Genomic DNA, 27,994 nt, shown 5'->3' on the forward strand with positions numbered 1-27,994 from the left:
CCAACCTGCCTCAGACATCCCAGAGCAGAGCTGAGGCTTAAACCTAAGGTGGCAATGGAGATCAGCAGCTGCCTTGCAGTTCTGGCGGTGTCTCTCCTGAGTCTGCAGTTCTTGAAGCTACAGTGGGCAAGGCGCCACTTCCCACCTGGACCACTTCCGCTACCTCTCCTGGGGACCCTGTGGTGCTTTGGCTCTGGATGGCATCAAGACACCCTCTCCAAGGTATCCTTTTTTGCATATTAAGGGTTGTCTCCTAATACCAGGGTGTAGCAGCAGGACTTCCCAGCATCTGCTCTACTGGGGAATGCAGGATCCCTTGGGTCACAGAGGAAGGGCCTCTATTTGTTGCTCCAGACACCGACCCAGTTTCCTGAAGGCTACTGGTGGCATGTGAGGTGGGGTCCTTCACCACCCCTGAAGGCCACAGGCTGACTTATGGGGCACAAGGCAAACTGCTTATTGCTGTGCCTTCCAATACCTCCCCCTCCTCTCTCTCTCCCTCTCCACTCTGCCTGACACAGGGGTGCCAACTTGAGTAAAACATTGAGGGGGCCCAGGTAAGCCACGTCCCGCATAATCAATCACAAGACGCACATCATTTAAATGGCAGTGTCCGTCAACTTTGGGGGGGGACCTGGCCCCCTCAAATATTTTATTGGGGAGGCTGAAGGGACCTCTACCCTTAGGAGTTGGCTCCTGTGGCCTGGCATGTGCACTCCAACTCATGTTTCAATGCATGTTATAATTCCGCCCACCCTCCACCAAATAAATAGTAGGGAATGGGTCAATCTGTCTGTTTCAGTTTCTAATTTTTTAATTCATTACAATCCCACCACGTATGGTAAAATGTCCCTTCCTTTTCCTTACACTTCCAACACATATTTGAGCTAGTTTTATACATTTTTCCTAGCTGCACTGGTGTCATATACCATCTACACATCATATTCATATAATTTTCTGTAAATTTTAAATCAATTTTTCATAACCTTTCGCAATCTTCCATCATGATGTTATGACCTATATCTTGTGCCCATTTGATCATGTCTGATTTTACCTCTTCATCTTTCATCTCCCATTCTAACAGTATGCTGTGTGCAGCCTTCATTAGTTTCACTTTCCCTTCAATCACATTCATTTGAAACCTAGACCTTGTATAATTGAATCCTTTCTTGCTGTCTTCCTTATATGTTTCATATACTGTAATTGTTGATAATGCAGCCAACTCTGAAAATGATCTTTAATCTCATCATAATCTCTTATTTTCCATTTTCCATCATGGTCCTTTATAAATCAACATATGTGAGCCACTTTCCTTTCTTTCCAAGTGGTTTGAGCAGTAATGCTTCATGTGGTGAACTCTCAATAAAGATTTCCTAATTATATGGTTAAGGAGCCAAAGTGTTAAGCTATAAAACCCTATGAAGCAACTGTGTTAAGGAACTGAAGTGAAGTAACTGGAAATAAGCTGAGCATTTGCCATCTAGTTGAGAAACTTTTGACATCTGCCTGAAGCATAATAACGGAACATAAACAACTGAAGTTTAACAAAACAAAAAAATTTTTTTCTTCCAGTAGCACCTTAAAGACCAACTAAGTTAGTTCTTGGTATGAGCTTTCGTGTGCATGCACACTTCTTCAGATACACTTCTTCAGATACAGGTATCTGAAGAAGTGTGCATGCACACGAAAGCTCATACCAAGAACTAACTTAGTTGGTCTTTAAGGTGCTACTGGAAGAAAAAAAAATTTTTGTTTTGACTATGGCAGACCAACACGGCTACCTATCTGTAACTGAAGTTTAACAGAAGCTGTGCTTGATTAGAAGCCTGTAACATCCATTAGATTTAGTATAATTAATAATAGGTTAACTGTTTCCTGAAAAGGCATTATCTCCCGATACATCCTTTTTTTATTCACATCATTCTGTTAAATTAATCTTTATTGCTTGTTCAACTTCTGCCTGAGTCTCCCAGTTTTTTCCCTCACAGAAGAACCAAAACACAACCTGTGGTGGTTGAAAAATACATATTATGGAGTGTGTACATGGGAGGGATCCGCTACATATTGGTATACAGCAGTGAGATCCACTACATTTTGGTGATAGCGGTGGGATCTGCTGCACTAGTACATGCACTAAATAAGTTAGTAATGAAGTAGAGAAGATGTTTACCCAACAATTGGCAGTTCGACTGGGTGGTCACAGAGAATCATAGAGCAGTTGAGTTGGAAACCAACCCCCTACAAGTTCGGTGTAATCAAGCAGAGTTCAATTCAGAATAAGAGGTAGCCTTGCCATATTCTGGTTTCCCCCACTTACTCCCTGCCACCAGATACAAGTGGATGTGGACTCAGCCAAATTCAAATGAGGGGACATGGATTTACAGCTAAATAATGATCAAATGTGGACAACAAAGGAATCCTTGGGCTGCAGAATCCTCCACAATCTGTCCTTTGTCTTGTGCGTGGACCTCCATTTCTGTATTGCTCAGTATATGTCTCCTTTTGTGTGTGTGTAAAGCTCAACACTTTAAAATGGCTTTTAAAAATGTCTGACGGGATGATTCCGGACAACCCTGTTAATGGGTCATTTACTCTCAGGTGGGTTAGACAATACCCCCGCCCTTTGGATAATTAAACAACCTGGAGTGGGATAATTAAATAACCTTTAAAAGAGAGGAGGGGTATTGTTTTTGTTTGCTATGTTATGTGTTTTTATGTTTTCATATTGTAAAGTGCTCTGTGATCCTCAGATAAAGGGTGTTATAGAAAATAATAAAATAAAATAAAATAAAAACTATCAGCTTATCCCAGGAGTTTGGAAATGTTGGGAAAGAGGAAATGTTGGGAAAGAGGAAAGAACTGGATGACATTGCAACAAAGATATAATTACCCTTTGTTGCAATTTGGCTGTGGAATTCCATGGAGTTGGTCCTGAGCACATGTCATCAAGGTGAATCATGCAGAGCAATGTAAAGGTAAAGGTACGACGCTCATCTCGCTTTATTGGCTGAGAGAACCGGCGTACAGCTTCTGGGTCATGTGGCCAGCATGACTAAGCCACTTCTGGCAAACCAGAGCAGCAAATGGAAACGCCGTTTATCTTCCGACCAGAGAGGTACCTACTTATCTATTTGCACTTTGACGTGCTTTCGAACTGCTAGGTGGGCAGGAGCTGGGACCAAACAACAGGAGCTCACCCCGTCGCGGGGATTCGAACCGCCGACCTTCTGATCGGCAAGTCCTAGGCTCTGTGGTTTAGACCACAGAGCCTACCGCGTCCCGCAATGCAATGTAGCATGCTGCAAACCCAGTTTGTTGCTTTAACTGCTCCTGATTCACAAATCACACCAGTCATGGACTTTTCTAAAGCGTGGGGTTAGTTGGGTCATGTTGCAGAGAAGGTTTTCAGCTGTGCACAACTGGAAGGGACTCCTTGCAGGTGGTTGGCTATGTTTATTTGAACCCAATGGCCTGCACTAATTATGCTCATACAGTTATGCTTTTTAATTTTATTGTTTAAAATACTGAATTTTGCACATAGTGTAGAAAACAATACAACAGAATAGGGGAGAAATGATGAATCACTTTTTGGTGGACAGTACATATAAATAGATGGGACGCGGGTGGCGCTGTGGGTTAAACCATCGATCCTAGGACTTGCCGATCAGAAGGTTGACAGTTCGAATCCCCATGACTGGGTGAGCTCCCGTTGCTCGGTCCCTGTTCCTGCCAACCTAGCAGTTCGAAAGCACGTCAAAGTGCAAGTAGATAAATAGGTACCGCTACAGCAGGAAGGTAAACAGTGTTTCCGTGCGCTGCTCTGGTTCGCCAGAAGTGGTTTAGTCATGCTGGCCACATGACCCGGAAGCTGTACGCCGGCTCTCTCGACCGATAAAGCGAGATGAGTGTCGCAACCCCAGAGTCGGCCACGACTGGACCTAATGGTCAGGGGTCCCTTTACCTTTACATATAAATAATATAGACGACTAGTGTCCCCGGTGCTATTTCTCTACAAAAAGAAGTGCCGGAACTCACCACGAATGCCTCTCTTGTTCTCATATATGCCTTTTTATTTTTAAAACGACACAGTTGTCCAAGGTTTACGGGAAGGTCTTCACCATCTGGGTTGGGCACAAGCCGATGATTGTTGTGAATGGCTTTCGTTTGGTGAAGCAAGTGCTCAGCAACTACTCGGAAGAAACCTCATGTCGTGTAGTAACTCCCTTTGTCAGAGACACAATGAAAGCAAAGGGTAAGTGTAACCCATAAAATCATTCCCACCCCAATAAAAAAGCACTATTCAGAACAGTTCTTTCCGCAACCCAATAAGAACGATATGAACACAATAAAATTCAATGAAAACTAGTTTAATTGATTCAATGAAATTGATCCAGTGATGCCAACTTCTCAAAGCCTGGTAGTCATTTACACCTCCAGTGCACAGCTGCTACCTCCTAGCCTCTTAGTATTCCAACTTTGGGAACTACTGGTCTAAGAAATTATTCTTCTTCTATTATGTTCTGGGTCAAGCCCCCACCCAGGAATCCTGCGACTCCCATTTGGATATCTGGGTAGCAGCCTTCCCATGATACACAGCTCTCTGTGGAACGTCCACCCATCAGATGTCAAGGAGATAAAGAACTGCACAACTTTTAGAGGACACCTGAAGGCAGCCCTGAAGTTTTTTTAATGCTTGACATTTTATTACATTTTTATACATGCTGGAAGCTGTCCAGAGGGGCTAGGGAAACCCAGCCAGATGATGATGATGATGATGATGATGATAACAATTCCTAAAGAAAATATGTGCAAGTAATGGTGTTCATTCAATAGCAATAGTGGGTCCACTTACAATATACTACATGAGAATCAGAAACTTTATTGTTAGTTAACCTTTGTTTTGCTTTGTATGTATGTGCTTAAACCTTGATTATTTTTTTTTAAAAAAAATGAATTTATTTTGTGTTTGTTAAATTGTTGGCTTTTGTCATTTTTGAATTTACTGACATGCTCTGTATTTTGTATATTTGTATTTCGGTGTTTTGAATGTTTGCCGCAAGCCACTTTTGACACAGCTTGTTGCAGAAAAGCGGCATATTAGTAAACTTACGGGGAGCAGTGCTGGCATCTGTCTATCTCGAGAGAAAATGGAGGAGTGCGCCTTGTCAAGCTGTTGGAAGGCTGCATCGCCTGCTGTGGCTGTAGAGACCGATGTGGGAGAGACATGTTTTGTTGCAGCTGGAGCAGATGAAGGTGTCGGGTTGTGCTGCTCCAGATGCAATGTCCTACCTTCTCCCAATATCCACCTATTCCAAAGGAAGTTTGTGCCCTTAGGCCTTACTCACAGTCAGTTCAGGGGTGCAACCAATGAGCAGGGTTCTCGTAGACTTAGAATTTCAGAGCTGGGGGTGCGTTGCAAGAGGGAACTCCAGCAGGTGGTAGCAGAGAGGGTGCGGATGGTGCATTGGAATAAAGCACAGCAGTCGAGTGGCTGTCTCTTGGTCATGTTTTATACAGATGTTTGGCTTGGAAAATTCATTTCTGAACAATAATATCTTGCTGCCCTTAGGTATCCTGTTTTCAAGTGGCCACACCTGGAAGGAGCAGCGGCGTTTTGGGATATCTGTGCTCCGATCGCTGGGCCTTGGAAGAAGAAGCATGGAGTTCTGTGTGCAAGAGGAGGCTGACCACATGGTGGAGTTCTTCGCAAGCAAGAGAGGTCAGGAATATCCTTGATTCTAAGGCACTTTTCCTAACACCGGGAATGAACCAGATCAGCCACCACCAACCAGGTGCCCTCCAGATGTTTTAATAATAATAATAAATTTTATTTATACCCCGCCCTCCTCAGCCAAGAGGCTCCTCAGGGCGGCTAACAACCAATAATAAAAACAAGTTGATTGAAATACAACTTAAAAAACAGGATTAAAATACAACATTAAAACATTAAAATGCAGCCTCATCACAGGAGGAGAAAGGAAAAAAGAAAGAGGGGGAAGGAATCAAATTGATTCCAAGCCAAAGGCCAGGCAGAACAACTCTGTCTTACAGGCCCTGTGGAAAGAAATCAGATCCCGCAGGGCCCTGGTCTCATGAGACAGAGCGTTCCACCAGGCCGGAGCCAGTGTTGAAAAGGCCCTGGCTCTGATTGAAGCCAATCTAACTTCCTTAGGGCCCAGGACCTCTAGGGTGTTGCTATTTATGGACCTTAAGGTCCTCCATGGGGCATACCAGGAGAGGTGGTCCCGTAGGTACGAGGGTCCTAGGCTGTGAAGAGCTTTAAAGGTCAAAACCATCACCTTAAATCTGACCCTGTACTCCACCGGGAGCCAGTGCAGCTGGAAAAGCACTGGGTGAATATGCTTCCATGGCAGAGACCCCGTGAGGAGCCTCGCCGCAGCATTCTGCACCCGCTGGAGTTTCTGGGTCAGCTTCAAGGGCAGCCCCATGTAGAGCGAATTACAGTAGTCAAGCCTGGAGGTGACTGTTGCATGGATCACTGTGGCCAGGGCGGGGCGGGAAAGGTAAGGGATCAACTGCTTGATGCGGCGAAGGTGGAAAAATGTCGCCTTGGCTGTTATAGTAACCTGTGCCTCCATGGAAAGGGAGGCGTCAAGGATTACACCCAAACTCTTAACGGAAGGCAATGGCACTAATTGGGCTCCCACAAGAGAAGGGATTTGGTCCTTCATTCCCATATCATCCTGGCCCAGCTAGAGGACCTCTGTCTTCGAAGGATTTAGATTTTGGACTGCAATGCCCATCATTCATAGAATCATAGACTTGTAGGGGATCTCAAGGGTCATCTAGTCCAGCCCCCTGCAGTGCAGGAATCACAGCTAAAGAATCCTTAACGTATGGCCATTTGTCATGGACTGGTGGGATGCAGAGGACTGATGGGAGGCACCAGCTGTGGAACTCCCAAGGAAAGAAGGCTCAGAGCCCAGGGAGTGGTGGTGGGATGGTGATGAGTGGTCAGTGGGAGAAGATTTGGAAGAGGAGGTGTCGGAAGCTGAAGAGGCAACAGGGTTTAGTGATCAGGAAGAGGCTGAGGCAGAGAGCAATCCAGAACCAGAGGCAGAAGCAGAAGCAGAGGCTGGCGAAGAGAGAGGGCAAGAGGCAGAGATGAGGCTGGCTGCTGCAGAAGTCAGGAGGACTCTCCTTCCTGCTGTGACCAGCTCCCCTCCCCGCTGGTATCCCAGAACATGAAGAGGGATGAGTGAAGACAGGCAAGATGATGGAGCCTCAGATTGCTTGGGAAGGAACCAGAGAAGGAGGAGACTTAGGGAGCTGTGGGAAACAGGGGACTTTTAGTCCTTGAAACTACCTCATAGCGACAAATCCTACCAGGAAAAGTTGCTGTGCTAGGCCTGGCCTCCTGAGCTGTCTGTGTTTTTTTGAATAAAGAGTTAACTTTGCTGGAGCCGTGTGAGTTATTGCTGACTCCAGCTGCATCCAACCACTGCGTAAAAACTCTGGTGAAGGAGAGTCTACCAGATTCCCAGGGAGTCTGCTCCACTGCCAAACAGCTCTTGTCTACACTTACATGGGCTGATGGGTATTGTTGTACAAAACATCTGGAGGGAACCAGGTTGAAGGCTGCATCAGGCTATGCATCCATGAGGACTGGTGTTAACCGGGGAATGTGAACAGTTTTGCTGGATCAGAATAAAGGCCCAGGAGTGGCTGCATGGAGAAGCAATCAGGTCACAGGGGTGTGTGCAGCCTGTTTCTATCTGCTGTGCGTTCACCTGGTGCCACAATGATGTCAGGTGATTGGCAGGTAGGTTGCCCTGCCCACTTGTCAAAGTTGGCCCCTTGGGGTGGATTCCTTTCCCCCTGTGATCAGAAGGCCTAAAGGAGCAATATGGTTAAAAGAAGAGCAAAACAAACAAGTTGTTCTTAGAAGGGAGCAGGAGCTGAACGATTATGCAGATAAACACTGCTCAGAGTGTTCATTGTGACAGAGGACACCTGTATTTTTCTAGGCCAATCTGTAGACCCTAGAACCCCCCTCTTCCATGCCTTCTGTAGTGTGATCTCCAACGTAATTTTTGGACACCCTTTCGACATTGAAGACAAAGTGTATCAGAAGCTGATAGAATGCATTGAGTATGAAGCACATTTTTTCCTCTCCACATTTCATTTGGTGAGCGACTTTGCTATTTTGCTATATTATATTATTGCAAGACAAAATGTCATCATCCTGCAGTTTGCACAGCAGCTGATAAGCTGTGAGGGGATGGGGGTTAGGATGATGTTTAAAGGGAGAGGGTTTCAGGTAAGTGTGGTTGGTGAGCAATGCAAGTGGCGGGGAGCAGCCCCTAGTGTGAAGAAGCGTCTCCACCCCCATCACCCAGCCCGGACACTGAGGTCCAGTGCCGAGGGCCTTCTGGCGGTTCCCTCACTGTGAGAAGTGAGGTTACAGGAAACCAGGCAGAGGGCCTTCTTGGTGGTGGCACCTGCCCTGTGGAATGCCCTCCCATAAGATGTCAAGGAAATAAGCAACTATCTGACTTTTAGAAGACATCTGTAGGCAGCCCTGTTTAGGGAAGTTTTTAATGTTTGATGTTTTATTCTGTTTTTAATCTGTTGGGAGCCACCCAGAGTGGCTGGGGGAACCCAGACAGATGGGCAGGGTATAATTATTATTATTATTAGTAGTAGTAGTAGTAGTCTCTGAGTATTTGTATATGCATATGTGTGTGTGTGCGCGCACACCACACACACAATCTTACCAGTTTTGCAAGGCACTTTCATGCCACCTCTTGCCTGGCCTGATCCTTCTTCCGTTTGAGGGAGGTATCAGCCACCAGTGAGAATGTGCAGGCGAAAAGTTGATTCCATTTGTGAAAGCTTGATGGGACACCTCAGGCCTACTTGGAGTCAGCAATCCAATGAAGAGACATAAGCAGTGGGACACCTGAGCCAATGTGGAGCCGTGCTTAGAGTGTCAGACTAAGACCGGGGAGACCTAGGTTCAAATCCCCACTTGGCCATGGAGCTCCTTGGGTGACCAAGGGCCAGTCACTGCCTCTCAGCCTAACCTACCTCACAGGGCTCTTGTAGGGATTACCGTAAATGAGGAGGGAACCATGTCCACTGCCTTGAGCTCCTTGAAGAAAAAGATGCCCATTGAGGCATCTGATTGGCCGCTGTGAGAACAGGATGCTGGACTGGACGGGCCATTGGCCTGATCAAGATTCAGGACTCTCCTTACGTTCTCTCTCTCCCCCTCCAGTTGTACGAAGTGTTTCCGTGGCTGATGTGCCGCCTCCCAGGACCCCACCAGAAGGCCTTCTCATGCTTGGAGTACATCCATTCATTTGGAAGGAGTGAGATCAGAAGGCACAAGGAGAAGAGGGAAACAGATGAACCGCAGGATTTCATTGACTTCTATCTGGATGAAATAAATAAAGTAAGTGGCTGTTTGAATGGGGGGCTGTTGGAATGGAGACGCCTCCAGGGCCCCAAAGGAACACCATTCTCTGTAGGTTGATGGGCTCTGTCCAAAGCGTGGATGTATGAGTCTGCCAGTTCAGTTTTCTCCTCTTCTTTCTTAGCCTCAAGTCCAGTTTGCCACGTTTCTGCATCAGCTTATGGGTTTATTTACTGTATGTTTCGCTCTCTAAGACGCACCAGACCATAAGACGCACCTAGTTTTTGGAGGAGGAAAACAAGAAAAAAAATATTCTGAATCCCAGAAGCCAGAACAGCAAGAGCAATCGCTGCGCAGCGAAAGCAGTGATCCCTCTTGCTGTTCTGGCTTCTGGGATAGCTGCGCAGCCTGCATTCGCTCCATAAGACGCACACACATTTCCCCTTACTTTTTAGGAGGGAAACAGTGAATCTTATAGAGCAAAAAATACGGTATTTCATAAGATTTATATACTGCTTGATAGTTTAAAAAAAAAAGAACTCCCCCCAAAAAACTCAAAGCAGTTTACAAAAGGAATAAAACAATGAATTTGTCTAGTGTTGGACTACTACCTGGGAGACCAGGATTCGAATCCCCACTCAGCTCACCCAGTGACCATGGCCCCTCACAGCCTAGCCTACCTCACAGGGGTGTTGTGGGGATTAAATGAGGGTGGGGGAGATCCATGTACACCACACCCCTTGAGCTGCTTGGAGAACAAAGATGGGATATCCGTGCAATAAATCTATATTTATTCATTGTCGACAACAGAAGAAGGATGACCCCGAATCGACCTTTGACGAAGCCAACTTGGTTCATGTCATTTACGACCTCTTCACAGCCGGGACAGATACTGGTTCATCCACTTTGTGCTGGGCTCTGCTCTTCATGGTGGTTTATCCAGACATCCAAGGTGAGAGCCGGGATGTCACTGCTCTTGAAATGTTTCGGTCCAGAGGGAGTTTGTGCAGCAGCTGGGCACCAGAAAAGCGGTAGAGGGCCGTGGCCCAAATCAAGTACAGTTTTTTAATGTGGTGTGTGTGAGAGAGAAAACCCACATATTCATTGTTGGTTTGAAAAGTTCCTAAGCATTTCTGTACACCCACACCAACATGTAACAGCTAGGGCAACTCATTGTATCTTCAGGTATAAATTCCTGTCCTGATGGCACCATCGGTTTTCAGTATGTCTTTCTGTCCCCGTGATTTGGAACTCAATATGGTGTCCATGAGGGACGCGGGTGGCGCTGTGGGTAAAACCTCAGTGCCTAGGACTTGCCGATAGTATGGTCGGCGGTTCGAATCCCCGCGGTGGGGTGAGCTCCCGTCTTTCGGTCCCAGCTCCTGCCCACCTAGCAGTTCGAAAGCACCCCTAAGTGCAAGTAGATAAATAGGTACCGCTTTATAGCAGGAGGTAAACGGCGTTTCCGTGTGCTGCGCTGGTGCTGGCTCGCCAGAGCAGCTTCATCACGCTGGCCACGTGACCCGGAAGTGTCTTCGGACAGTGCTGGCCCCCAGCCTCTTAAGCGAGATGGGCGCGCAACCCTAGAGTCGGACACGACTGGCCCGTACGGGCAGGGGTACCTTTACCTTTATGGTGCCATGGTCACCATATTATATTACTGTCAAAATGTGTATATTCGGAGAAATATACACAGTTTCTCTCTTTTTTCCAGTCTTCAGGTCTCTGTATTTCTTCACCAGTTTGCAAATTCCACTCCCTGCCCCACGCTGCTAGACCTCATGAAAATCTGTCAGCATTTAAAGTGCGTATTTCTTCCCCCAAAACCACATTTTTGTATCCAGTGTTTGCCTAATATAGATACTTTTGCAATATCTAAATAATATGAAGTATTTTCCCCTGTTATTTTAACTACGCCAGGCACACCTTTCCCTAATACACATATTTCTGTACACATTTTCTATTGGGGAATTGCATGGGCTGGCGCTCAGTGCCCTTTTCTGATATTCTGAATCACTCTGAGCTTGTGTTGGAATGCATTAATTGTTTGATGAATTTGTGTGTGTGTGTTTGTTTGTTTGTTTGTTTGTTTGCCTTATTTATACACTGTTGTGTTTTTTATATGATTATAGAGATTGTAATGTTTGTTAATTTTTAATGCTGTTGTTAGTTGTGAGACACTTTGCACTCAATACTGTTGGTGCAAATGTGGGATACAAATCATAGAATGATAGAATTGTAGAGATGGGAGGGACCCAAAGGCAGTGGCGTAGCGTGGGGGGTGCAGGGGGGGCGGGCCGCACCAGGCGCAACATCTGGGGGTTAGGGTTAGGGGGCGCAAATCCACGGGTTAGGGGGCGCAAATCCATGGGTTAGGGGGCGCAAATTACTTGCCTTGCCCCGGGTGCTGACAACCCACGCTACGCCACTGCCCAAAGGGTCTCTCTTCCAACCCTCTGTGATGCAGGAATCACTTTTATTATTAAATTAGGTCAAATCAAATGATTTGGAGAAGTGCACATTTTGAAGAGTAGTTGTGTTTTGGTACTTGTATTGTTTTGAAAGGGGCGAAATGGGAATTTGTATGCAAGTAAAGCAAAATTTCATCCCCACCCATAGCCTTAGGGATTCATTTCCACCTCAATTACAAATGTCTTTATGGACTGAGGATGCCGTAGGGTTTCTAGAGCTGCGCGGTCATCATAGTAAGATTGCTTTGGTTCTAAATGTGAACATGATTCCACAGAGAAAGTTCAGGCCGAGATTGATGCTGCCGTGACACGTTCCCAACGCATCTCCTATGAGGATCGGATGAACCTGCCCTACACCAATGCTGTCATTCATGAAATCCAGCGCTACAAATACGTTCTCTTGGTTGGAAATTTCAGGCAGTGTGCAAAGGATGCAACTATTTTTGGTTTTCCCATGAAAAAGGTACAGAACTCCCCCCCCCCCAACAACAAAATTAAAATTGAGTTCACATCCTGCCAATAGCTAGACTGATGAGAGTCTTCTAGATAATGGGCAGCATGTGCCCAGCAGATCAAGTCTCCCTGGTTTATTTATACTCCACACTTCCTCACAAATGAATCCCAAGGCTGCTAACAAATACATCATAATACAAAGTACAATCAGGGCTCTTTTTTTCCAGCCAGAACTTGCTGGAAATCAGTTCTGGCACCTCTCAGGTGGGTGCCATTGCCATTGTAAGAGAACAAGCGAGGTATTCATGGTGAGTTCCTTCACCTCTTTTTCTAGAAGAATAGCACTGAGTACAATGATAACAAAGCCCACCTAAAATACCGATTAAAGGCATACAAAACAATCATAATGAAAGAAATGGTGCGGTAGTCTGACTTCCTGCACTTCTATAATGTTTTCCTGAGCTGGGCTCAGAGAAGAATTTCAGGAGTCACAGATGCCCATATTAAATGAGAGCTGGATTCTTCACTGGCTTGGATCAAAATCTGAGCCTTGGGAGAATTACAGGATTCCTTCCATGTATGTCTACCAGCTGTCCCAGCCTACCAGAGCTCTCCTCCCTTTCTATTTATCTGGCAACTCAAGGTATCAAAAGCAGCATTATACAGCGGTCCGAAGGCCAGGTTAAACTCAGGCAGTTTGTGTCTCTCTTTGCAGGATACTGTAATTATTCCTGATATAGCATCTGCGCTATATGACCCTGAAGAGTGGGAGACGCCTCACCAGTTCAACCCAAACCACTTCCTGGATAAAGAAGGGAACTTCTTCGTCAGAGACGCCTTCATTCCATTTTCAATAGGTAAATGTGACTTGCCATTCAGTGCAGAGCACATTGGAATGGCTGGTTCTAGAGCAGAGTTTCCCAACCTTGGGTCTCCAGCTATTTTTGGACTACAATTCCCATCATCCCTGACCACTGGTCCTGCTAGCTGGGGATGATGGGAGTTGTAGTCCAAAGACAGCTGGAGACCCAACGCTGGGAAACACTGGGCTAGAGCAAGGAAGGGTGAGGCTACATTTTTTCAAACCAAGGACCACATTTCCTTTTGGACAAGATACTAATGTGGGCAGGGCAGCGAATACAGATGTTGCCTTGTGACAGTTTTCTACGCACACTCCCACTGTATCCCCAAATCCAGGCAAACACACCCAAGAAGGGTATGAAGGAGGGTTGATGAATGGTGCGACTCAGGAGGGCATGGGATCTGGGGGGAGCTCCAAGGGCCAGGTAGAGAGGTCTTAAGGGCCACATACCTTAGGCCTGAGGTATCCCAATCCCTAGACTAGAGACGTCAACACAACATGGGCTAAATCTCTTGGAAAACCTTATGTTGTTGGTCACCCTAAGCTGTCCAGTTATTACAGTGGGTAGTATCTCCTTCCTTAGGGAAGCGTCTCTGTCTCGGGGAGAATCTGGCGAGGATGGAGATTTTCCTCTTCTTCACTAACCTGCTGCAAGCGTTCACGTTACGGCTGCCTGATGGCGTGCGGGAGATCAACACAAACGCTGTGAGAGGAGGGTTAGCTGTGCAACCGTATCCTTACATGATCTGTGCTGTTCCTCGCAAGGCTACAGCTTGGAAGAGGGAACAAGAGGCTAGCCCAGAAAGCCTAGAAGCAGACGTCACCAAACCAAGCTGTTGTAGTTTAGTCGTTTAGTCGTGTCCGGCTCTTCGTGACCCCATGGACCAGAGCACGCCAGGCACTCCTGTCTTCCACTGCCTCCCGCAGTTTGGTCAAACTTATGTTCGTAGCTTCAAGAACACTGTCCAACCATCTCGTCCTCTGTCGTCCCCTTCTCCTTGTGCCCTCCACCTTTCCCAGCACCAGGGTCTTTTCCAGGGAGTCTTCTCTCATGAGGTAGGCAAAGTCTTGGAGCCTCAGATTCACGATCTGTCCTTCCAGTGCGCACTCAGGGCTGATTTCCTTAAGAATGGATAGGTTTGATCTTCTTGCAGTCCAGGGGACTCTCAAGAGTCTCCTCCAGCACCATAATTCAAAAGCATCAATTCTTTGGCGATCAGCCTTCTTTATGGTCCAGCTCTCACTTCCATACATCACTACTGGGAAAACCATAGCTTTAACTATACGGACCTTTGTCAGCAAGGTGATGTCTTTGCTTTTTAAGATGCTGTCTAGGTTTGTCATTGCTTTACTCCCAAGAAGCAGGTGTCTTTTAATTTTGTGATTGCTGTCACCATCTGCAGTGATCATGGAACCCAAGAAAGTAAAATCTCTCACTGCCTCCATTTCTTCCCCTTCTGTTTGCCAGGAGGTGATGGGTCCAGTGGCCATGATCTTAGTTTTTTTGATGTTGAGCATCAGAAGATATTTTGCGCTCTCCTCTTTCACCCTCATTAAAAGGTTATTTAATTCCTCCTCACTTTCTGCTATTAAGGTTGTGTCATCTGCATATATGAGGTTGTTGATATTTCTTCCGGCGATCTTAAATCCAGTTTGGGATTCATCCAATCTAGCCTTTCACATGATGAATTCTGCATATAAGTTAAATAAGCAGGGAGACAATATACAGCCTTGTTGTACTCCTTTCCCAATTTTGAATCAATCAGTTATTCCATATCCAGTTCTAACTGTAGCTTCCTGTCCCACATAGAAATTTCTCAGGAGACAGATGAGGTGATCAGGCACTCCCATTTCTTTAAGAACTTGCCGTAGTTTGCCAATGAAGCAGAATAGATGTTTTTCTGGAACTCTCTAGCTTTTTCCATAATCCAGCACATGTATGCAATTTGGTCTCTGGTTCCTCTGCCCCTTGGAAATCCAGCTTGCACTTCTGGGAGTTCTCGGTCCACATACTGCTTAAGCCTGCCTTGTAGAATTTTAAGCATAACCTTGCTAGCGTGTGAAATGAGTGCAATTGTGCAGTAGTTGGAGCATTCTTTGGCACTGTCCTTCTTTGGGATTGGGATGTAGACTGATCTTCTCCAATCCTTTGGCCACTGCTGAATTTTCCAAACTTGCTGGCACCTTAACAGCATCATCTTTTAAAATTTTAAATAGTTCAGCTGGAATATCATCACTTCCACTGGCCTTGTTATTAGCAATGCTTTCTAAGGTCCTTTTGACTTCACTCTCCAGGATGTCTGGCTCAAGGTCAACAGCCACACTACCGGGGGTGTACGAGACATCCATATCTTTCTGGTATAATTCCTCTGTGTATTCTTGCCACCTTTTTTAAAAAATATATTTTTATTAATTTTTACAATACAAAATTATAAAAAAAAAATCCACTTTATCACCAATACAATCTTTTTGGACTTCCATCAACTCCTCTGAGAATCCTCCGTCTTAATCACTTCTTGCGCATTCCCTGTTTAATATTGCATTACATTAATAACATATCCTATCTCTTTTTCATTTTTACAACATTTCAACTATTAATTCTTCACAGAGCTTCCTGTAAACCTGCAAACGTTGTCTGATCGTCACATATACTTTTCATGTACTCCGTAAATTTTCTCCAGTCCTCAGTGAACTTCTGGTCCCGTCGGTCCCGGATCCTTCCTGTTAATTTATCAAGTTCTGCATAGTCCATTAGTTTCATTCTCCACTCTTCCATTGTAGGTAATTCTTCTTGTTTCCATTTCTGGGCCAATAATATTCTTGCTGCTGTTACTGCATATAAAAACAACCTATATTCTTTCTTATTAATTTCATTTCCCATTATTCCGAAAAGAAATGCCTCTGGCTTCTTTATAAATGTATATTTCAACATTTTTTTATCTCATTATATATCATCTCCCAGAAGCATTTTACCTTTTTACACTCCCACCACATATGATAAAATGTTCCCTCTTTTTCCTTACATTTCCAACACATTACTTACTTTATACATTTTTGCTAACTTTACTGATGTGATATACCATCTATATATCATTTTCTTCACATTTTCTTTTAATGCAGTACAAGCAGTAAATTTTAATTCTTCATTCCACAATTTTGTCCAATCATTTAATTGTATGTTGTACCCAAAATCTTTGGCCCAATGAATCATAACCAATTTAACCTCCTCATCCTTTGTATACCATTCAAGCAGCAATTTATACATTTTAGACAAAAAAATTAAATCATTCTTCAATATTTCTTGTTGAAACTTTGATTCTTTTTCAGCAAAACCTTTTTCTCTAACATCTTTGGAGGAGGAACCAAGATGGCGACGGAGACAGCAGCCTAGTCAGACTCTTCTGCTTTTAGTTAAGCTTTTAAGTAGTTTTTAGCCACTTTTTGGTTTTAAACTCTCAGTTTTAACGTCTTACCAGCTGTTTTATCACCTCCTCGCTTCTCTTTGCTTTTAGTTTATTGTTTTATTGTTTTACTGCTCAATCTGTCCTATTGCAACAACGGATGTCTGATGAAGCCTGCAGATGTGAATGACTTGCTGTTTTCTCTGCTGGCTAAAAACTTGGATTAATACATTGGTGCGGAATTACTTCCCTACCTTGGAAGTAGTCTTGCGGAGAACCCTGCTGCGACCCCTGACGGTCTAATCTAACCAAGGTGAGATTTTTAACAACTTGACTTTTACAAGATAAATAATGGTGACGACCAGGAGCGGCTGTGGAACACCGGGCTTTTATCGGAGTGATCTAAGACCTCTCTCTAAAAGAGCTACCCTAAAGGGAGCACAAACAAAAAGCACTCGGCCCTTTAAGAATAGGGGTAAAGTCAAGCCCAGTGAGAACCAGCAGGAAACTGAAACTCCTCCCTCCTGCACTGAAGGGCCAGCTGTGCAGAGAGAGGTCTGTGTAGAAGAATGTCACAACAAAGGGCCAATAAAGCCCAAAGTAAATCCAAACATAATTGGTACAGTCACCGAAAGTACTCCCAAAACAGAGACTTAAATCTCAAGCTTCTTCTGAACCATCCCTAGTTCGTGAAGTGGAAGAACTAATGTTAAAACAAATTGCAGAGATGTCTTCGGGAAACCCTAAAACATCAAGAGACTCCTGCTTCCAACTTGAGACAAATGAGGATGAGGATTTATCAGTTATCAAATGGCTTGTGCTTTTAACTGAGGATGTTGAAAATATAAAATCTCATCTGGCCACCTGTGCAAAAATCCTCACTATAATGATAGACACCTGCAAAACTCTCTGTAGGGAACCCAGCGGGATGACTGTAGAATTGGAAAGTAATAACAACTTCCTTCCTTCCAGGAAATCTTCTAAGCAAGAACGTTCTGTAAACCCTTGTCCTGACGCTGCGATGGATTGCTTAGAACCCTTAACACCTACCCCAACACCTAACTCCAAGCAAGACATTTTGATCCAAGATCCATGGTCTTACATTCTATCTGTAGATGAAACCAATCCCTCTAGGAAGAGAAATCTGACAAATCTAACAAATAAAAACTGGAATCTGGTGCTGTACCGAAACAAACTCGTTTTATCAAATTATCCTAAACCCCCAGGACTCCTGTCACAAGAAGAGCGTAAAGCCCATCTATTCAACCTTTTAAAGATCTATATGCCAGGCATCTTTAATAACCCTACTGATTTGGCCCAAGTGGAATATCTATACTTCAACGGATTCCTTGCCAGAGCGGTGGTCTCATTCTATGAGGGGAGACTGGCAAAACTAGTGCATAAATGTAGAGAAAATCTGGAGTCAAGTTGAGTGGGATCAATTCCAATCTGTTACCTCCGAGGATGTGGACAGGCTGCTTGGACGTGTGAAACCAACCACCTGTCTCCTGGATCCTTGCCCATCCTGGCTTATAAAAGCTAGCCGGGAAGGACTGGGCGATGGGCTTCGTGGGGTGGTGAATGCTTCCCTCCGTGAGGGAGCCTTCCCGGACCCGCTGAAAGAGGCGGTTATTAAACCGCTTCTTAAAAAACCATCTTTAGATGCGGCCACGATGGCCAACTATCGCCCAGTCTCAAATCTTCCATTCTTGGGCAAGGTGATTGAGCGAGCGGTTGCCGAACAACTCCAGGCACGCCTGGAAGAAGCGGACCATTTGGATCCCTTCCAGTCGGGATTCAGGCCTCATCATGGGACTGAAACTGCCTTGGTCGCACTGGTTGATGATCTCCGGCGGGCTAGGGACAAAGGTGAGAGCTGTTTCCTAGTTCTGCTGGATCTCTCAGCGGCGTTTGATACCATCGACCATAACATCCTTCTGGACCGTCTTCAGGGGCTGGGAGCTGGAGGCACTGTCATACAGTGGTTCCGCTCCTTCCTCCTGGGCCGTGTTCAGAAAGTGGTAGTGGGGGATGAGTGTTCAGACCCCTGGGCTCTCACTTGTGGGGTGCCTCAGGGTTCTTTCCTCTCCCCCATGCTTTTCAACATTTACATGCAGCCGCTGGGAGAGATCATCAGGAGGTTTGGGCTGGGTGTTCATCAGTATGCGGATGATACCCAGCTCTACCTTTCTTTTAAATCAGAACCAGTGAGGGCGGTGAAGGTCCTGTGTGAGTGTCTGGAAGCGGTTGGAGGATGGATGGCGGCTAACAGATTGAGGTTGAATCCTGACAAGACAGAAGTACTGTTTTTGGGGGACAGGAGGCGGGCAGGTGTGGAGGATTCCCTGGTCCTGAATGGGGTAACTGTGCCCCTGAAGGACCAGGTGCGCAGCCTGGGAGTCATTTTGGACTCACAGCTGTCCATGGAGGCACAGGTCAAATCTGTGTCCAGGGCAGCTGTTTACCAGCTCCATCTGATACGTAGGCTGAGACCCTATCTGCCTGCGGACTGTCTCGCCAGAGTGGTGCATGCTCTGGTTATCTCCCGCTTGGACTACTGCAATGCACTCTACGTGGGGCTACCTTTGAAGGTGACCCGGAAACTACAACTAATCCAGAATGCGGCAGCTAGACTGGTGACTGGGGGCGGCCGCCGAGACCATATAACACCGGTCTTGAAAGACCTACATTGGCTCCCAGTACGTTTCCGAGCACAATTCAAAGTGTTGGTGCTGACCTTTAAAGCCCTAAACGGCCTCGGTCCAGTATACCTGAAGGAGCGTCTCCACCCCCATCATTCTGCCCGGACGCTGAGGTCCAGCGCCGAGGGCCTTCTGGCGGTTCCCTCATTGCGAGAAGCAAAGCTACAGGGAACCAGGCAGAGGGCCTTCTCGGTAGTGGCGCCCACCCTGTGGAACACCCTTCCAGCAGATGTCAAAGCGATAAACAACTACCTGACATTTAGAAGACATCTTAAGGCAGCCCTGTTCAGGGAAGTTTTTAACGTGTGATATTTTACTGTATTTTTGGTTTTTATGGAAGCCGCCCAGAGTGGCTGGGGAGGCCCAGCCAGATGGGTGGGGTATAAATAATAAATTATTATTAGTAGTAGTAGTATAAAAATCTCAAGGTACTTTAAAAATGAAGCCCCTCCAATTCCACTTATCCCCCATATTGTAAATTTGCCAAAATCTCAACATGAGATTGACCAACACGTTCTAATTGATATAAACCCTGCTGAGGACATCTCCAAACATCCTACTGGTCTGGCTGCCAAGGACTCTCAAAAGTTGGACTCCCTTGGGCCCAGGTATGTGGAGAATCAGGGAATCGTCCTTGATAGCTTTGATAATAACTTACTTCACTCTTATAGCGTTCTCCCGAAAGAAGTTCAGAAAGAAATACTTCACAAAGTTGATACCCTTTACTTCTGCCTGACAAAAGTGTCGGAGGAACAGCTGAGATTACCTAAACAAAATATGCCTGATAGAGACTGTTTTTCAGATTCTGTTCCATGCTTATACCATAAAGAACTGGACCTGTGGGTTAGGAAGGCACCCACCCCTACCAGCCAACAGGTTGTTGCGGAGATGAACCCACTCTTCCATATTCTGGAGGCGGAAACCCCATCACCAGACCCACCTACCATGCATCCCATCTCTGAGGCAAATATGGCTACAACATCTGCCTGGGACAAAATGAGGGAACTTAACGAATCTGAATTAGGCTCTCCATGTAAAGTGCCAAATATGGGTCCACTTGTAACTTTATTAACCCACTTTCTTCTAACGTGTGCAAGTTGAATAAATCCATAGATACCATCGAACAGGTAACAGAACCAGCTGAACCAGACCAACAAATGAGAGATGACCCCATTTTACTTTCAGCCCCAAAGAGTGATCTGGTTGAAGACCCGACAAAACTATCCAAACAATTAATGATCACTCAACTAGTGGCACGATTCCTGTTGACTTAATTTCGCTCTCTTTAAGTAATACCCCCCTAATTCTACCATCTGGCTCTGAAAAGTCGACTATCATAGGCCTAACATCTGCCTTTAGCAAGACGAGTGGCACGACTTCACAGCCAAACCACCCCAATAAATCTAAACAGTTGGGATGTATAGCACAATTGCCACCTTCTCAAAGGAAAATTACTGATTTTTTTGAAGCTGAAACTCCCTCAAATTTAGAATCCAATTCCCACATGATCTGACTACCTAATGACCAACCCAGCCACTCCTTGATGTCATTTTTATGCTGGAATATTGCGGGATGGAGGGGGAAGAAATCTGATCCAGACTTCTTAAAATTTGTTAATTTATTCCAAGTAATTCTCCTACAAGAAACTTGGGAAGAGGAGGTGATCGATATAAATGGATATGATACCATTTTGCTTCCAGCTAGCCCCTCTCTTAAAGGTGGACGCCCTAGGGGAGGTTTGGTAATAGCAATTTCCCTTAAATTGCAAGCAAAACTTACACTTGTTAAATCTTCCTCTCCTTATGCGATTACAGGATTGATTTCAGGAGGGAAATTTGAATTACTGGTAACAAATGTTTATTCCCCCCTGGGGGGCAGGTAGCGGACCTCCATTCCAAATGGGAAACACTAGAAGAACACCTAGCTTTCTGTTACACTAAGTTCCCAAACATTTCATCAGTCATGGGAGGTGATTTTAATGCTCGTATAGCTGCAAACTGGGAAGCGCTAGGTAAGGCCAAATGGTGGGTCATACCTGATCACCAGAACTTGGATTTCTCCCCCCATATACAGAGAAAATCGAAAGATAATAGGGTTAACGAAGTGGGAACCCTTCTTTATCAGCTGATTTTACGTTTGAATTTGATAATTTTAAACGGAAATTGTCCCCCGGATATTCCGGGTGAGTTTACTCATTTGAGCACACTTACAAATAGTGTTCTCGATTATTTTATCGTTTCCAGAGATTTATTCCCAAATTTTTCTTATTTTAAAATAGAAAACGTCCAAATGAGCGACCATCTCCCCTTGAGTGCCAAGCTTTCCCTAGACTGGCAGTCCATTAAGTCTAGACACCCCATATATATGGCAATAAATACTGCAGAACAAGTGAGAGGAATAAAATGGTCAGTAACTCAAGCCCAAAAATATATGGAATTTTTCCAACAAGAGATAATTCAAACCCATGTTGTCTTAGATTTAGACTTAGATCTGTATGGGCATGAACAAATTATTAATTCATTCTCTCTGCTTACAGAAGATCTTATGTCCTTTTTTACAGTACCAGCCATCCAACTAAATCGGGCCCATTTTAAGACCGGTGCCCCTTGGTTTAACTTAAAATGCAAACAAGCTAGACGACATCTCTGTGCCATTTACAATGAATATAAATCTTCTGGCGCTTTAGTATTACCTAGGAATTATCAACAAGCAAAAATAGCATATAAGCAAGCCCAGAGAATGGCTAAGCAAGAGTGGCAACAAAATCGCTGGCAGGCGCTTATAGTCGCCTCTAGCTCATCTAGCTTACGGCAATTTTGGCAATTGGTTAATAGAAGATCAAGGAGATACCCCTTAACAATAATTCCTGCCCCAGTCTGGGAATCCTTTTTAAGGAAATATTTTGTGTCACCAGATTTCAATACCAACGCTCTTGATGATGTATTTGATCATCTCCCCATCTGGTCTCCTACTGACCCTGATGAAATCTTGAATTTAATCTCTAATCTTAAAACCGGCAAAGCCCCTGGGCCAGATTTGGTTCCGGCGGAAGCCATAAAACTACATTCCGACTGGTGGGCAAAAATCCTGGCTGTTACTTTCGATGCTATTAATGCAACTGGAAGGGTCCCAAAAATATGGAAGGACGCTATTATAATTCCAATATATAAAAAAGGCTCCCCAGACGATCCGGGGAATTATAGGAATATTAGTCTATTGTCAATAGTTGGAAAGATATATGCACATTTTCTGCTGAATAGACTTACCCAATGGGCTGAAGAAAAGAAACTGATAGGCCCCGAGCAAGCAGGATTCAGACCGAACCAGTCAACTATTGACCATGTTTTAGTCTTGCACCATCTAGCCCGAAAATATTCATCTTCAAACCGAGGCCAACTTTGTGCGGCTTTTATCGACCTTAAGGCTGCATTTGATAGCATCCCCAGAAGGTTACTCTGGGAAAAGTTGGCCCAATGGGGAATTGATAGAAGACTCTTATGGTTAATAATCCAGCTGCATGAGGGGTCGGCTGCTAGGGTGAGAATAACCCCAGCCGGCGATCTCACAAACTCTGTGCCCATCAACAGAGGAGTCCGGCAAGGATGTATTCTAGCTCCTTTTCTTTTCAATTTATTCATTAGTGACATGAGGATACCATTGGCTGAATTTCAGGAAACCATCCATGCCCCCCGTCTCGCAAATTATCGTTGCCCATTATTACTCTATGCTGATGATGCTGTGATTTTATCCTTCTCAAGAATTGGCCTCAGGAGAGCATTAAAAATCTTTGTTTCATATTGTAAAACAAATTCCCTCACTATAAATCAATCTAAATCAAAAGTACTAATTTTCTCTAAAAGTCGGAAATCCTATAAGTGGCAATTAGATGGAAAACCTATCGAACAGGTCTATAAATTTCAATACCTGGGAGTTATTCTCCAATATAATCTGGGTTGGAAGGCGCATATTGCACATATTTTAAACAAGGCCAAGGCCCTATCCTTTGCGCCTTTGCGCTTTTGCACTTTTTCTTTTCGGACGGGGCTCTTCATGTTCCATCTGCCTTGAAAGTATTCAAAGCTATGTAATGCCTTGAAAGAAAATATTGTAATGCCTTGAAAGAAAATATTATGAAAATGATTTATAGGTGGTACATGACTCCAGTCAAGCTCGCAAAAATTTACCACTTGTCTGATAATAAGTGTTGGAAATGTAAAGAGACTGAAGGTACATTCTTTCACCTTTGGTGGACATGCCCAAGGATCAAGGCTTTCTGGGAAATGATTTACAATGAAATGAAAAAGGTATTTAAATATACCTTCCTGAAGAAACCAGAGGCCTTTCTACTGGGTATGGTCGGCCAATTGGTGCCAAAGAAGGACAGAACTTTTTTTATGTATGCTACAACAGCAGCAAGAATACTCATCGCAAAGTATTGGAAGACACAAGATCTACCCACCTTGGAAGAATGGCAGATGAAAGTGATAGACTATATGGGACTGGCAGAAATGACCGGCAGAATCCGAGACCAGGGAAAAGAGATGGTGGAAGAAGATTGGAAGAAATTTAAGGACTATCTTAAGAAACATTGCAAAATTATTGAAGGCTAGAACGATGTTGATTCAGAAATTAAGGAGTTAAAAGCTGTAATGATTATGTGATTAAGAAAAGAAAGGTTAAAAAGTACATAGAAATTAGGGAAAGGATTTGTTGAATTGACTTAATTAGAGAATGGAATACAGAAAGGGGAGGTATGAGGAGGTCGGGAAAGTAAGTTTTATGAATATAAGGGATGGAAATTATACTTGTTTTGTATGTGTGTTTCTTTTTCATATTTGGAGTGTATGTATTGTTATTGTTGTTATTGTTCTGTTTACTTTGTTTTATATAAATTCCTAAATTTTTAATAAATATATTATAAAAAAAGAAAGTATTCAAAGCTAAAGTAATTGCAACATTGGCATATGCTGTTCCTTTATGGGGGACCGCAGTAAACTTGATGCCCTTGAAGGTAATTCAAAATCAATTTCTAAGACGATTGCTAAAACTTCCTCAGTGCGTTAGCAACGCAGCTATTCGCTTAGAATTAAAAACTACATCCTTAGAAAATACTCTTTGGAGGTGCAGTCTTTGTTACTGGTTGTCCTTAAGGCATGGGCTCCCGAATCTGTATCTGATCCAATGCCTCTGGAGAGATGATTTTCCCGTCCTAGGGGCAAAAGAGATCCATTTTAAAGTAGTGACCTATGGATTGTCTCCATCAGAATTATTGGAATTGGACCTAGCCACAGCAAAAAAAACCCTCACTCAAAAACTTGAGGAGATTGACCTACAACAAAACATCACCTTGGGTAGTGGCACTTGCTCACCATTAAATCTTGGCATAGTGCCCTCACAGCAGATACCATCTTATTTGACTTCTTTGTCTGTAGCGGCCCACAGATATGCCTTTATTAAGGCAAGATTTAACGCCTTTCCTTCCAATGTCTTGAATAATAGATTTTCCAATGGTCAGATCTCAGCGGTGTGTGTATGTGATAATAGATCTATAGAATCTTTACAACATATACTATTCTGTTGTTCACTACATTCAGTTTCTCGGATCAGATTCTTGTCCCCTTTATTATCGGAAATCCTAGGTGACTCCTTGGAAACACAGCTAATATATTTATTGCAAGATTCTGATCCGAGTAGGTCCCTTTCTGTTGCCAAATTTCTGATAACAGTATTAGCTTACAAGAGGGAAAATGGATTACTCTATGATTATTGATTTTGCTCAAATAATATTGATATATATTGATAATTTGATATTTTAAGTGCTATATTGTTCTTATTTTAATGGAATTTAGAAACTTACGGTTTGAGATGTACCTGATTTTAACGTATTTTAATTTATTAATTTTATCTTGTTATACCTTTTTTGCTGTATGATGTATTGAATATGGGCCTATGGCCGTAATAAACTAAACTAACTAACATCTTTTTTAAACATTTCATTAATCTGAAAATAATGCAGCCAGTCATTAACATACTCTTTCACTTCATCATATGATTTTAATTTCCATTTACCCCCTTCTTTAATTATTAAGTTCCCATATGTTATCCACCTCCCACTCATATTGATTTTCTTCACGCTCATCACCTCCAATGGAGACAACCAATGTGGTATTTTTTGTTCCAATCGGTTTTTATACCTATCCCAAACTTCTATAAGAGATCTTCGAAAGATGTGGTTTTCAAATCCTTTATGAACTTTTTTCTTATCATACCATAAATATGCATGCCAGCCGAATCTGTTATCAAATCCTTCCAAATCCAACAATTCTGTATTTTCTAATTTCATCCATTCTTTCAACCAACAGAGGCATGATGCTTCATAATATAATTTCAAGTCCGGCAAGGCGAAGCCTCCTCTTTCTTTAGCATCTGTTAATAACTTAAATTGTATTCTCGGCTTCTTACCCTGCCAGATATACCTTGAAATTATCCTTTGCCATTCTTTAAATATCACAGCCCCTTTAATTATCGGAATTGTCTGAAATAAAAATAACATCTTCGGTAACACACTCATCTTAATCGTTGAAATTCTTCCCCAAAATGATAACTTCAGCCTCCCCCACACCTCTAAGTCTCTCTTAATTTTATTCCACATTGGTGTGTAATTATTTTGAAATAAATCAATATTTTGGGGGGTTAACCAAATTCCTAAATATTTCACTTTCTTAACCACTTCTATACCTGTTTGTTGCTGCATTCTTTCAATCAATTCCTGTTCCATATTCTTAGCAATTATCTTAGTTTTTTTCTTATTCAATTTAAAACCTGCAACTTGACCAAACTGTTCTATTTCTTCTAATACCTCTTTAACACTTGTTAGGGGTTCTTCCACTGTTATAACCAAGTCATCGGCAAAAGCCTTTACCTTATATTCATTTCGACCGACTGTTACCCCCTTTATTGACTCACTCTTATTGATCTTAAGTGGTGAGAGAGGACATCTTGCCACCTCTTCTTCATGTCTTCTGCTTCTGTTAGGTCCTTTCCACTTTTGTCCTTTATTATGGTAATCTTTCTACGAAATGCTCCTTTCATATCTCCAATTTTCTTGAACAGATCTCTGGTTTTTCCCATTCTGCTGTTTTCCTCTATTTCTTTGCATTGCTCATTTAAGAAGGCCCTCTTGTCTCTCCTTGCTATTTTTGGAAATCTGCATTCAATTTCCTGTATCTTTCACTATCTCCCTCGCATTTTGCTTGCCTTCTCTCCCCCGCTATTTATAAAGCCTCATGGGGCAGCCACTTTCTTACATTTCCTTTTCATTGAGATGGTTTTCGTTGCTGCCTCCTGTATAATGTTACGAGCCTCCATCCATAGTTCTTCAGGCATTTTGTCCACCAAATCTAAATCCTTAAACCTGTTCCTCACTTCCACTGTGTATTCATAAGGGATTTAATTTAGATTATATCTTACTGGCCCCGTGGTTTTTCCTACTTTCTTCAGTTTAAGCTGGAATTTTGCTATAAGAAGCTGATGATCTGAGCCACAGTCAGCTCCAGATCTTGTTTTTGCTGACTGTATAGAGCTTCTCCATCTTTGGCTGCAGAGAATATAATCAATCTGATTTCGATGCTGCCCATCTGGTGATGTCCATGTGTAGAGTCGTCTCTTGTGTTGTTGGAAAAGAGTGTTTGTGATGACCAGCTTGTTCTCTTGGCAGAACTCTATTAGCCTTTGCCCTGCTTCGTTTTGAACTCCAAGGCCAAACTTGCCAGTTGTTCATTTTATCTCTTGATTCCCTACTTTAGCATTCCAATCCCCTATAATGAGAAGAACATCCTTCTTTGGTGTCATTTCTAGAAGGTGTTGTAAGTCTTCATAGAATTGGTCAATTTCAGTTTCTTCAGCACCAGTAGTTGGTGCATAAACTTGGATTACTGTGATGTTAAAAGTTCTGCCTTGGATTCGTATCGAGATCATTCTGTCATTTTTGAGATTGCATCCCAGTACAGCTTTCACCACTCTTTTGTTGACTATGAGGGCAACTCCATTTCTTTTACCAGATTCTTGCCCACAGTAGATATGATGGTCATCTGAACATTCACCCATTCCCGTCCATTTTAGTTCACTGATGCCCAGGATGTCAATATTTATTCTTGCCATCTCATTTTTGACCACATCCAGCTTACCAAGGTTCATGGTTCTTACATTCCAGGTTCCTGTGGAATATTTTTCTTTACAGCATTGGATTTTCCTTTCACTCCAGGTATATCTGCAACTGAGCAACCTTTCGGCTTTGGCCCAGGCGCTTCATCAGCTCTGAATCTATCTGTACTTGTCCTCCGCTCTTCCTCAGTAGCATGTTGGATGCCTTCCGACCTGAGGGGCTCATATTCCAGCATCATAACTTTTATATGCCTGTTGTCCTTGTCCATGGAGTTTTCTTGGCAGGGATACTGGAGTGGCTTGCCAGTTCCTGCTCCAGGTGGATCACGTTTAGTCAAAACTCTCCACTATGACCTGTCCGTCTTGGGTGGCCCTGCACGGCATAGCTCATAGCTTCTCTGAGTTATTCAAGCCCCTTTGCCACAACAAGGCAGTGATCCATGAACCAAGCTACTTTCCCATGAATCCTGATGGAGAACACTCAACTGCATTGGTTAAGAAATCTGATGTTGCTGAACAGGAACTCCTCTGTGGGTACATGGCTTTCTAACCAAACTCAACAG

At 43.7% G+C, this 27,994-nt stretch overlaps 1 protein-coding gene across 2 annotated transcripts; it reads left to right on the forward strand.

The window, feature by feature from the left end:
• On the forward strand, window positions 1-27,994 carry LOC310762192 (cytochrome P450 2J2-like). Of its 2 annotated transcripts, none has more exons than XM_083612868.1 (9): window positions 1-222; window positions 4,090-4,252; window positions 5,570-5,719; window positions 7,989-8,149; window positions 9,242-9,418; window positions 10,190-10,331; window positions 12,126-12,313; window positions 13,019-13,160; window positions 27,532-27,994. In XM_083612868.1, the coding sequence occupies exons 1-9, from the start codon at window positions 55-57 to the stop codon at window positions 27,822-27,824; spliced, it is 1,584 nt and encodes a 527-aa protein (XP_083468994.1). In that variant the 5' UTR covers window positions 1-54; the 3' UTR covers window positions 27,825-27,994. The 2 variants fall into 2 exon arrangements, with proteins under 2 accessions (XP_083468994.1, XP_083468995.1); XM_083612869.1 differs by lacking the exon at window positions 27,532-27,994 and adding an exon at window positions 13,749-14,206 and having other exon boundaries at window positions 2-222.

The sequence above is a fragment of the Podarcis filfolensis genome (assembly GCF_964270895.1).
Source record: "Podarcis filfolensis genome assembly, chromosome: 5".
NCBI lineage: Eukaryota > Metazoa > Chordata > Lepidosauria > Squamata > Lacertidae > Podarcis > Podarcis filfolensis.